General features: G+C 47.0%; 1 protein-coding gene across 1 annotated transcript in view; it reads right to left on the bottom strand.

Moving 5' to 3' along the window:
- Positions 1–1,540: 1,540 nt before the first annotated feature.
- LOC142771944 (uncharacterized) overlaps positions 1,541–12,258 on the bottom strand; it is a 42,845-nt gene continuing 32,127 nt past the window's right edge. Inside the window, exons 13-16 of the mRNA XM_075873952.1 lie at positions 10,892–11,024; positions 5,048–5,251; positions 3,862–3,984; positions 1,541–1,795 (exon numbers count right to left, since the gene is read on the bottom strand). Of these exons, the coding sequence (XP_075730067.1) occupies positions 1,574–1,795; positions 3,862–3,984; positions 5,048–5,251; positions 10,892–11,024 (682 nt within the window). The 3' untranslated portion in view covers positions 1,541–1,573. The remainder of the gene's footprint in view (positions 1,796–3,861; positions 3,985–5,047; positions 5,252–10,891; positions 11,025–12,258) is intronic.

The raw sequence follows: 12,258 nt of genomic DNA, 5'->3' as shown, positions 1-12,258 counted from the left end.
TTATGAACAGCAGTGCCCTACTTACCGAGAAATTAAGGTAAATGCACAAGAATACTTGCACTGCAGTAGGACATTCTTAAAATGATACCGATGACATCGGACGAACCGCCTACAATTGATCACTAGTAATTGATCTAGCTGCACTAAATAAAAAACCTCCTGTGCATCAATAAAATGCTGCTTGTTCATTTCTGTTTGATTCATGGGGAAAAAAACCGCCCGATGTCACTATGGGGAATGGCACGAATGGTTCGAAAATTCAATTTTCGCGTGGTTACACCGCATTGGTCATTCCATCTAGCGGGGCACAGTTGAACCGAAACTCGTATGTCATATCAAAGTCAATGGTGGCAAATTGATCAAAGGCCGTTGTTGCTGCTGTGGCTCCCGCTGCTATCATTCTGTCTACTATTATCAACAGCGCACTAAAGCCAGGCAACGTTGTGCATGGCTAGAGATGAGATTCGGTCCGCCTGTTGAGGCTGGTAAATTGAGGTGGGCTAACTCGATGCGGGCCACTAAAATGTGATTTTATTTCAAAATAAGCCCTTCCTTGCCACAAAAGTGACATTACGAGGCTTCTGGACTGCTATTTCAATAATCAACATCGACTTAATAGTTGCCTAGAGTATCCCTTTAAGCCTCGATCATTACGAGTTTCGCACCTTAAATTGCAAAACAACTTTAGTCAAAAACAGCCTGGAAACTTTGGAGAGGCACTACACAGGTATGACACGCGGCGGCCAGTCACCACCCAGACTCGAGATCCGGCTCGTGACGTAGGTCTTGAGTGCGTGCCCTCGGAGACAGGTGGGTTCATACACGTCGTCTAAAGTTTTATATGACTAGTCGCGTGGCTAAAAGTGCGTAACTTCAAGTGAGGTGACATGTTCCTGACATAAACCAAGCAAATACACTCAAGGGACTAAAATCATGTGACGGTGGGTTCATCCACGTCGTCTAAAAGTTTTATATGACTAGTCACGTGGCTAAAACTGCGTAACTTTAAGTAAGGTGACATGTTCCTGACATAAACCAAGCAAATACTCTCAAGGGACTAAAATCATGTGACGGCTAGCCACGGCATCTTTCTGCCAAAAACATTAATGGCCAGTCACGAGACCAAAATCGCGTGACTTGTTCTCACCGAGATTAGAACAGTAATGACTGTACCACAGCATTTAGTGGTGTGCATAGCACTCAAGCGCTAGCACTTTCTGTGGCAATATGTTAGAAGTTTACAATGCTACTACCGTACTACGGGGGCCCAAAACTTCAAACTCAGTTGGCATTGCCCCAACTTGAAGCTGCTCTCAGAATTCGCATTAGGAAGTATCAATCTTCAGTAAATTTTTCTTGCACCCATTGCTAAAGCTTGGACTTTGTTGGAAATAGAGGTGGGGTGTAGTGCTCTACATAAGAACTTCGACACCTTCCCCTAATGGAAAAACCTGCGAATGGATCCTGTACACGGATATAGTCCGCTGTTCTTTAAAGCATACTCACTGTATGAATTCTTGACTGAACACTTAACTCACAATGAAAGCAAATAAATATCAAGTTTTATATTTAGCTATGCCATGTTTTTGGCAGGTTTATCTCGTTCTGCAAGGGCGATGCAATCCTCGGCCTCCGTAGACATATCGGTGCGACCGAAGGCATTGAGAAGATCCCTGAGAGCTTGAAGTCGGGAGAAGGCTCCACCGCCACAACGGTTCGTTCCGTCCTCGTATTCCACGTTGAAGGCAGCGAATCCATACTTCACCGCTGTCACATTGCTCCTGGCGATGCACAACTGAAACAAAGACGATAGGCGTAATGTGTGAAGACGTATAGATCTTAGGCTTTTAAAGTATGCTTTTTGTTGTGTCTGTTACAAAAACCCGATCAAGTCGTGGTCTATTAGTGGCAGGAAGGAACACTGAGGGATGCTCTTGTTTCTCATACATTTACTTCCTGTCGAGGACTCACTTATTTTTTGAATATTCAGAAAAAAATTCATAAAAGCTAGTACGAAATAAATAATTGCTTCTGGTCTTGGTGCGCGCACAAAAAAATGACCCCCCCCCCCAATTGTCACCGAAGAAGGGAGGAGCACAAAGTGTGCCTCATACATTGACTGGTAGGGAGCGAGTGCTGCCACTCAGGGGGAAGAGGGGGGGGGGCGACGTAAAGTCAGCCCCATATTATGACATAATGAAAAGGGTTGGCGCTGCAATGAACCTTCAATTTTTTCTCAGCCATTTTTCATTAAAGCGATACTTGGGCTAGAAAATAGCCAGGCTTAGGCTCTTTTTTTTTTCTTTTTTTTTTTTTTGTCTCTCAAAGAATATTACCTTGTGTGACGAAATTCCATCGAGGTTCAGACCAGCCCATTGTGCGTGTAGACAAGTCACTGCCTAGCACACACTGCGCTAGAATGCCTAGGAGCATTCCAAAATCTGTTTCACATCATCTGTTATGCTTGAGCGCGCAAACGCGAACACCTGAGTTTATTCTCGAACAAACAGGCCCACCAGAGACAACGCTCCAATTTTCCATGCAGCATGTATAAATGTCGACGCTCCATTCACCTCCATCGTTGTGTATTGCTGCAGCTTGACTTTCCATTCCCCGGCCACGAATTCAGCCCAATTCGATCTTGGACATGCGGCCTGCTGGCTTATTCCACGTGATGACCATGTGACATTTCATTACGAGAGGTGACTGTACTTCTGCAAGTAAAGCTTTCCGAATGAGCCATATCTTTCATGAATCCTACAAATATACGAGATTTATGTTCCGTGAGGATTTTGCGGAAGCGACAGCTGACGCTACCATTCTAGTTGCATGTGTGTGTGGGTCCCTCTCTTCTTTTTTTATTTGTATGGGTTATGCTTTTAAGGTTTGCTTTGTAAAGCACACGCACACTAGCCTATCATGAAGCCGTTCAAGTAAGAAATCCGCTTCAAGCAAAGAGTACAAAAACTGTGAAAAAGAAGAACAGTCACTGCAAAGCGAAAAGTGATTTTCTAGGGAAGCAGTTACCACTTGCCTTGTCTTCTTCACATGAAGTAGGATAGCATTAAGTATTTTCTGTGTATTCAAAAAGGTCTGTTGTGATGCAGCACAAAACTGCACGCAAGCGATTGTACAAAAAAATTATTCATTTTTACGCTGCCTTCCTTTCTCAAATCGAAGCTGCGGCTACGTAATCCACCAATATCTATATAATCATGTGCCCTAACGATAAAATGAATTAACGCAGAAGTCTAGCTTCGATTTAGGATGATGCAGGAAGCCATGGAAAGAAAAGTGCAAGTTAAAACCCTTGGGGACTAAAAGGGCAGTGTTGATCAGTGAACAAACTAGTGTTAGGGACACCTTAGCCCAAATCAAGAACTGGGCATGGGCAAGGCATGTAGCTCGACAGCAAGATATAACCGCTGGCCGTTAAAAGTAACTGACTGGATTCCAAAAGAAAGCAATATCGAGTGAGGGGAAGTCGGTCAGATTAAAAAATCAGTAAAGTTAACGCTGCCTCAGCAAGCACAGCACCAGGTCATCTGGCCAAACGCGAGAAATTCCTTAGCTGTGCAGTAGGCGTAGTCAGGACGACGATGATTGTTTTTTTCATCTCATGCCCGTGTAAGCTATCCTTATTGGATGGCAACCTAACCCTAGGCATCCGTACTTATAAATCCAGGAACGAAGACACGTGCATGCGTTTCCCTGCACATTTGCTCTTTTTCTTTTTCTGACCCTTGTAGCACGACTGCTGTCCCAACGGTGGCAATCTTGTTTCTACGCATACCTTTGTACTTCTTTCAAACATGGTGCATCATCCCCCAAATCCCTAGTGGTATTGCGCGTTGTCCATACCTTCTGCTTCAGAGATTCTGGGCTGTCGTACGCGAGCAGCTTTCCTGCCGCCGGGTCGTAGGCTACGGCTCCACGAGGTTCTTTCTTGTGGTGGACGATGGTGTAGGCCGAGTCGCGGCATACCTACAAAAGACCCAGGACAACCTCATTTCCAGCAAACGCCAAAGCAGGGCAAAAAGAAAAATTAAATAAAGTAGATATCTGGATATCTAGATATAAAGTAGATAGAGGTATAAAGTAGAAAGTATTTCCAACGTTGAAGGTTCGGCCCAGGACTTGTCTTGCTGTCTTCGTCAGTGTTTGGCGTATTTTGCTGCGCTGATTGAAAATCATGAACATAATGCCTTCGTATTCTCTGTGAGTGCGGCTGAATGGAAAGCAACCTCATAGCATGCCGGAAATCCCAAGTGGCTTACGTACACATGCTCTTACTTTTTTTACTCCTAGTCGCACCCGTAGAGAATCCAAGGGCTTACACGTAGCTATAGTCGCTTCGGGGCACTGGCAATAAAACTTTAACTACGGGCGGACGCAGAGTGGTGTGGGAAGGCAAAGTTTAATCGCAATGCACCTGAAAACACCACCTCCCCTCCGTGTTAGTGATAAAGTTGTGTGCAAGTGAAAAAGAAGCAATGACGCGCGCGTTTCACAATCACAATAACCTGCCTTTGCTCCCTGGCTTTCCAGGAGTAGAGATAGCAAGCAAACAGCTCTTGGAATGCAACATCCGGAGCCTTCAGTCACCATTTTCTTCAAGATCCTGAGTGTCCGTGATCCCGTGCTTTTAACAATGGCGGGACAAGTCAGGCTGAGTAAAAGCATGAAGCAAACTCTAAGTCGCCCTCCCCCACCCTACCTCCACGCACGCGTGCCTTTGTTATGGACGCCTAGTTTAGCTGGTATTATATACATTCGCATTTTCGCTCACAGATACTCCTCCTCCAAGCACAGCACGTCGGGGGGGCCCCCCCAAGTGGGAGACTTCATGACGCGCTCTGCTGGGATAGCAGCTTCGCAACTCCTGTTCCAGTCGTCACGTGACCACTGAGAGTGGTGGCGAGCTTTGGGCTGGGCAGAGCCCACGCGCCGCGACGTCGCTACAAGCACCCCAGTTTGTCGACGGCCCCTACCGCTGTTTACGAACGTGGAAGCCCATGAAAAGCAACACTGAAAGGGGAACACATACCTGGACGTGGCTTCCTAGCACATCCCCGGAGTCGTGCCTGCACTTCTGCATGTAATCGAAAGCACGCCGCGATCCGCCCCGGGTTTTCGACTCGGGGTTCTGGTACCGCGGCTTGTACCAGCGCCCAAACATGGCCAAAGACACGAACAGTGCCGCCCTAATGCCGCCAGAGTCCAGCTTGCGGAGAGTCTCATGGGCGTCTCCCTGTTCAGTTATGCAACGGATGACGAAAAGTTTGAGAGAGACACTAAGTATGAAATACGCCTATGCTGACGAATCATTACTTGAGAATGCCATTGCCATTAACTTCTCTTTCATAGGTTTTTTTTAATTAGAAAAGAAAATGAAACTAAAGGTATCATGCTTGAATTTCGCCCTGGAACTTCAACACGCTTACAGTCAGTGGGCCGTGAGTGAGCTTACAGTCAGTGGGCCGTCACAAATTTCAAAATTTTCTGGCGTATCTTGGACACATTGGCTCAATGAAGTTTTCTGGAACATGCCATGTTGAAGCAATGCGTCGAAAGGGGCTAGTCAATTTATTCACGTTGGCTTTTGCGATGCGCATACATATACGGATTTTGAATAACGCAGGGCACAGTATTAACAGAACAAGCACAAATTTCAACGGGGTTTTTATTCATACTCTTATATCTGTCCACATGCTTTTGTGAGTATTTATGTCGACTACGCATCAATAAAAGACCAGTTGTAGTTAGTGCTCGTTCTTTTAACACCACGTCCTGTGCTCTTTGCAATCTGTCGCTATAGCACAAGCGCATCGCAAAAGCTAGCTATATATTAAAGCTTGGGGCCCCTAAAAATATAATGCGAACAATCTGCAGGCATTAGCGATTACGCAGTCCCTATAGCAGACACCACCGAAATTCATGATGTTACGGTGACCAAGAAGGTGCTGCTGACCGTATTTTCTTGCGTTTTTTCTCGTATTCTATGTGTTTTCTCGTGGCAAGATTGCTACTCTCGGCATTGTGAAATCTTTGTTTACCTAACTTTCTTTCACCTTCAGAGTCCGTGGCGTTACAAAGACCATCCGCCAACTACTTTCTTGCTTGTTATCTCGTATTCCATGAGTCCTCTCGCGGTGTGATTGCTACTTTCGGTATTATCAAATCATAACTATAGGTGTTTAGTATATATTGTCAATGCTTTCAAGCACTATACGCACTCTGCCAAGGGAGGGCCATAAGTGTCCCGATTATTATGTTTACAACAAATGTTCCATGATTTAGAGAACCAGATACTCTACTATGGGAGAGCAATAAGCTGTCCCAGTTTCAAGATCAGTGAGACTGTGATTTGAAAAAGTGCTTGACAATATAGAGCACTTGGTCTCGTTCGTACTTGGTACTCTACTATAGGAGAGCCGAAACCCGTCACAGTCGAAGATCAAAAGACTGTTTCTAAAAATTTTACTTACACTAATGACAAAAAAACAAGAAAATAATAACCTTCCAGTAAAAAAGGGGGGGGGGGGAACATATGTTGTACATCACTATGTTGTAGTGAATACATAATTACTCTACTATACGTGGCAGACGTGGCATGGATGTACAAAAGAACCCGGTGGGATAGTATCATGATACAATGAATACAATGGTACAATGATACATTAGGTGCAATGAAAACAATTGGTTACAAATGAAGGCATAAACAGTGATTCAATGGAGCTGTTTAGCACCATTTCGGTCGAAAAATAGGTTATACCCTTTTGTTTTCAACATTGACGAAGGGGTACGACCAATGCCACAGGAACTCGCACTCCTCTAGGATGAAGAGCTCATCAGAGAGGAATGCGAGGATCTCTCGTCGCCCCAGTATTGGCCACAAAGCACGGCGGCGGCAATTCAGAGCCACGGCCTTGCATCGGTTTCCCCAAAGGCTGAACATTCCCCAACTTTTGAAACAGCCGAGAAGTGCCCGCGCAAAAGTTGACCACCACACCCTGTACATGAAAACCAGTATGGACCACACGCCAAAAAAGGCAGACGATCATACACTCTATTGTCCCATGTCGATTGGTCTCGACCATGACGCAGTTGGAGCCAACGTTACTAGAACCTAGTTAGCGCTAGGTTCTAGGAACGCTATCGTTGCAACCGATCTCACGTGGAGAGCAAGCCTTAGTCCAACCACCAAACAGTCACGGAGCCTGGCAACACAGCTGCAGTTATTCGTTTCCATGGGTGCTGGGGCACCAAGGGCCACAGAAGGGTGGCCATTGTGTACACCACTTTAGAATCTGTGAAGTCTACCTCTGGACATGTAGCCTACTAACGTCGGTGGACTGCCAGTAGGCCTCCATACAAAGATGGTAATTCAGTTAATTGGGGACCACGGTTAATTTGGCTAGCTGGCAGGAAGACGCCCAGTAATGGGCCCAGATGTCTGAGCGTGCGTACCGTCGCTTAGCATTAGCAATAAAGTGTAGAGGCACAAAGTAGAAGCTGTGACGGAAACGTCGGGGAATGCAAATCCACCTCGATCTCGTTGAGACAAAGCTGTACGAGATAATAGTTCTGTGCCACCAGACCAGAAAAAACTAACTGATGTAGCTTTGCATTTTCCCAGAGTCGTGGAGCGGGGGTTTTACACTACGAAAAAGGTACCAAGGTTTCCCGAGATAAACCGATTGAGATAAGTACACCGACTTTCAAGAGGGGGAAGTTGAAGTGTCGGGCAGCTTTTACATCACTTTGAAGAGTATGTACAACGGATGACTAGGTGCTGTCAAGTACACCAAATGCAGTAAAAGTGACGCGCAATATTGTAATGTTTGGAGACCACTGTATAGATGACGTGATGCTGATACAAACATGGGGGTTGCCAATAAAGAATTACTATTGGCTTTTATAAAAGTTCAATGTTGCACCGGAGATAATTCCAAAATGTTGGCAAGTATTGAGGGTATGCTACAGCAACTGTTAATTATGAACATATAGTAATATCATCTGCATATGCAGTAACCTTTACTTGAGTGTTACCAGGTAGGTAAGCCACTAATCAATGCAAGAACAAATAAAACTGGACACCCTTAACGAACTCCACACGTGAGTTGAAAGGGGTGTCTCTCACGGGAATCTAGGTAAAGGGTACTTTCTGAATTCGTGTACATCGTGTGAATGAGTTAATTGAACTTGTCCGGGAATACGATCTCGGGAATACGAATGCATGTAAAATATAAGTAGCCCTGTTCTATGAAATCAAAAATCTTTTTCCTGGTCTAAGGAAACCAACATCCCTTGGGCACATCAGGCAGTGGTGTACGGAATGATGTCGCGCATTAACCATGAATGGGTGTGTATTTCTCGGCCCGGAACGAACCAAACATGGTGGGTAGCAATCAATTGTGGAAGAGATAGACTTATTCGACCCCCCAGGATGTTGTCCAAGAGCTTGTAATGTACATTAAGCAATGTAATATGGCACCAATATTCTGGTCACTTGGACATTGAGTCTTTCTTGGGGACACGTGTACTATGACCTCTGTGGAAAGAGTTTAAAAGGGTAAGGTCTAGCAAATACGTACGAATGACGCGTGACATAAATGGAGCAATGATAGGCCACAACTGTACATAAAACTCAGCAGGGAGTCTGACAGGCCCGGGAGCCGAACCCTTTTTCATTGCGGCTAAAGCACCCTTTATTTCGTCATCCGGTGATGGTGTTAGGAAACATCATATGTCATGCTGGAGTCATGTGGTAAGTCGTTCAGCAGGGGATGTGAAAGAATGGGTCCTGGATAACTGCACACTAGCAACAGATTGAGCCATTGACTAAAGGTGTCGGGTGAACGCCTGGAAGTCAAGCGTACCAGCAGCAGTTGGTTTGGTAAGGTTTAGCAAGTGGGCAGGCAGCCTGGTACACGAAGCATACCTGAGCACCTCATGGTTTGCAGACGGTGCATGTCTACAGCGCCAAGCTGCAGACGAGAGCGAAGAAGCGCCATAGTACGTTGATATCGTTCAACGAGCTCATTTTTCATGCACGCACAACAGAGGATGGACTGGGATCACGGTGGGCAATGCGTATTTTTTGTATTAACAGTGAAGCATCCTGGGACACACGGGTGGGGAGTCCCCTGCCCTATGCACTGCATTGGTGATGCGTTGCTATTTGAGGCGGCAATCCGCGCCGACCAGCGATGTGCGTAACACCCGGGGCAATTTTTCGTATACACTGAAAGTCCTGAAGGATGCGGCAATCGAGATACCTCGGTCTCTGAACCGTCCCAGGGTAACTGGGTGGCCGTCACTGATGTACTACACTGGTGTCGTTGGCAACGACATTACCGCATTGTCGTGAGCGCATACGCCATGAGACCGGGGAATGTGTACAACCGATCGATTCTGCTGGTCGACGCTGCTCGCCGCCTAGTATACGCATAATTACTACTATTTACCCTTTCATGTACGTCAGCCAATGCTAACTGCTGCACGAGACGCTCAAGTTCTCTGGCGTTCCAGTTTGGCTGACCACGGCGCGGACCTCGTACGTGTGCGTGCGAGTCCAAGAGTACCGCATGCTGAGATTTATGTAAAAGTAATGTATCAAGAGATCGGGAAAATACACTAGAGTTCACGGACGAGACGCCGACAAATCTTAAACGTAACAAAAAAAAAAGGTGCAGTCGAAGGCCAGCACGCGTACGAAGACATCGAAGGAAACATTGTGGTCACGTAAAAGACTTCGGTTAAAAAAATAGCCGCGTATTCATGAAGGGACTGATAATGAGTGGGGCGAATACGTCCGTCAGTTCGTTCGTTCTTGCTTCTGTCCGCGCGTGCGTGCGTCTGTCCGTGCATCCATTCGTCCACCATTGCGTCCGTCTGTGCGTAAAACAGACAGACACGACGGATGGACAGATGCGGCCAGCGGATGATTCACGGTTTGCCGACATAACCCTCCGAAGCTTCGCCCCAGTCATCATCAATCACTCCGTGGATGGGCTGTGAGGTGGTTACTATATACGTACATGCATACATACCGGTGACGACCAGCCCACGCCTTAGGGAGCTTCGCCCCTAATAAGGAGCTTTAGAATAGCGTTAGCAAGCGTTGTGGGCTCCATATGAGCTTTAGAATAGCATTTGCCCCCCCCCCCCCCTTTTAGAAAAAAAATCTTGAGACATCAACACCCCCCCCCCCCCCCCCCGCGCTAGCACGAAAGCTGCACCAGAGCCTCGAGACCAACGCTTTGCTGGCCTTGCGGGCCGCAAGCGCCGCACGCTATTTCGGATTTTCTGTAGGTGGACCGCAAACGCTAACGGCGGCTCGCGTTACGATGCATGCGCAGAGGCAGTGACAGCACCACAATGCGGTGCGCTATTTTAAAACTCCGGAGTTGCAAGCGGGTATAGATTAAACGCGTCGGCCAGCTCTGCCACGCGAGGAGCATAAAGGGTTGCTGGTGAGGCGCTGCGTTGCTCATGCAGCAAATGCGAAATTTGAGCAAAAGGATTTGGGGTCGTGCGTGGTAGCGCGCTTTCCTTTTTCACAAAAGTTAGTCGATGGTTCCTACCTTTCTGTATGTTTTGTGCTCGCGCCGCTTGTGCTTAGCGTCCCAAAACCACCATGTCATTATGAGATACTCCGTAGTGGAGGGCTCCAGAAGTTTCGACCACCTGGGGTTCTTTAACGTGCACCCAAATCTGAGCACACGGGCCTACAGCATTTTCGCCTCTATCGAAAATGCAGCCGACACAGCCGAGATTTGATCCCGCGAACTGCTGGTCGGCAGCCGAGTACGTTAGCCAGCAGACCACCGCGGCGGGGAACTTCTTCACGAGACATCACTCCAAGCTTTTACATACGCGTGCTCACCAAGCTGGGGGAAGAAGCATGTCGGCCATAGTGCACCAGCGTCGTGGGCGGCAGTATCTCGCAGCTCTCAGACTCGCTCCTTCGGCTGGGCAAGTGACCCACCAAGACCACGGCGTCCGGCTCGAACGTGTCCCTGAACAGCAAGAGAGCAAAGCGGTGTGTAGGCGCGCAGCTATAATTCCCAACTAAGCGGGATGCGCGCTTCAGCTTTTAGAGGCGAAGCTCCTTAAGATCGAGGCTTTATCCGTTGGCGGCGTTGGCGTTCGCCGTAGGCAAGCGCATGCAAGGTACCCACTATATGTCATGGCGATTATGCTGATGATGAACAAGTGCGTTCCAGGCCGTAGATTCTATTTATGCCACAGTAAAAAAAAAACAATCGTGAAAGTAATCTCACCCGCAAAAGACCCTCGCGGAGTTGATCCCTATAACGACACTGTACACACGTGTTGTCATTCACTTACATTTTCGAGCGGGCAACGTACGGGGAAGGAAGGGAGGAAAATAGGAGGAAAGAAACGGCAGGGAGGTTAACCAGCCTATAGGCAGACGGTTTGCTACCCTGCGCATGGGAGGGGGAGATGAAAGATAGAGACGTACGGGGGATTTGCGATGACCTGAATGGTCTTTCCGAGCTTCGCCCACTCATCATAATTCGCTTCGAGGATATGCTTCGATTTTTTTTTTCGCTGAAATATTTGCGTGGTTCGCATAAGTAACGAAACAACTTGAAGGGAATAGTTTATCTTTAACAATTAGTGAACACTCCAAACGCGTTCTCGGCGTCAGCGTCGACGGTCGCCGTGATTTTCCGTATAAAGTTTAAGGGTCATAGCACTATACCAACGCGTTATATCTTATACGTGAGAGTGAAATCGCGCAAGGGAAGCCGATGAGAAATCGCGACAATCGTCCCCGTCGCGCGAAAGGCACATGAAGAATATACGAGGAGGAGGAGGATGGGGATGGCACGGCTGCAGCAGGAACAGCGAATCTTGATGGATGAGCGCGTGGTAGTCGCGCTCGTCCTGTCTTGAGAGGAATAAGCGGGCGTATCATACCTTTATGCGTACTGTGTTCTCACCACTGCTGGCGTTGAAGCAATAGCTAGCGAGTGGATCGCTTCTCTCGCGGCCGTGTTTTCTTGCGTAAGCGTTTGATTTGGTTGTGCAAAGTCTGGTGCTTTAGCAGTTGACTGCAATCCTTACCTTGTATGACATTTCAATTTGTTGCTCAGCAACAAACTGAAATGTGAGAAGGGTAAAGGTCGCATTCACTGATTGAGCTTTTGGCGAAACCGTCACTCTACTCACTTGTAGCTGAATACTCATTTTCGAACATAAAGAAATAATACAAACAAACCACGA

Source organism: Rhipicephalus microplus, chromosome 9 (assembly GCF_043290135.1).
Source record: "Rhipicephalus microplus isolate Deutch F79 chromosome 9, USDA_Rmic, whole genome shotgun sequence".
Classification (NCBI taxonomy): Eukaryota; Metazoa; Arthropoda; class Arachnida; order Ixodida; family Ixodidae; genus Rhipicephalus; species Rhipicephalus microplus.
The sequence above is the reverse complement of the archived record's forward strand: the minus strand, read 5'-3'. Positions and strand labels throughout refer to the sequence as shown.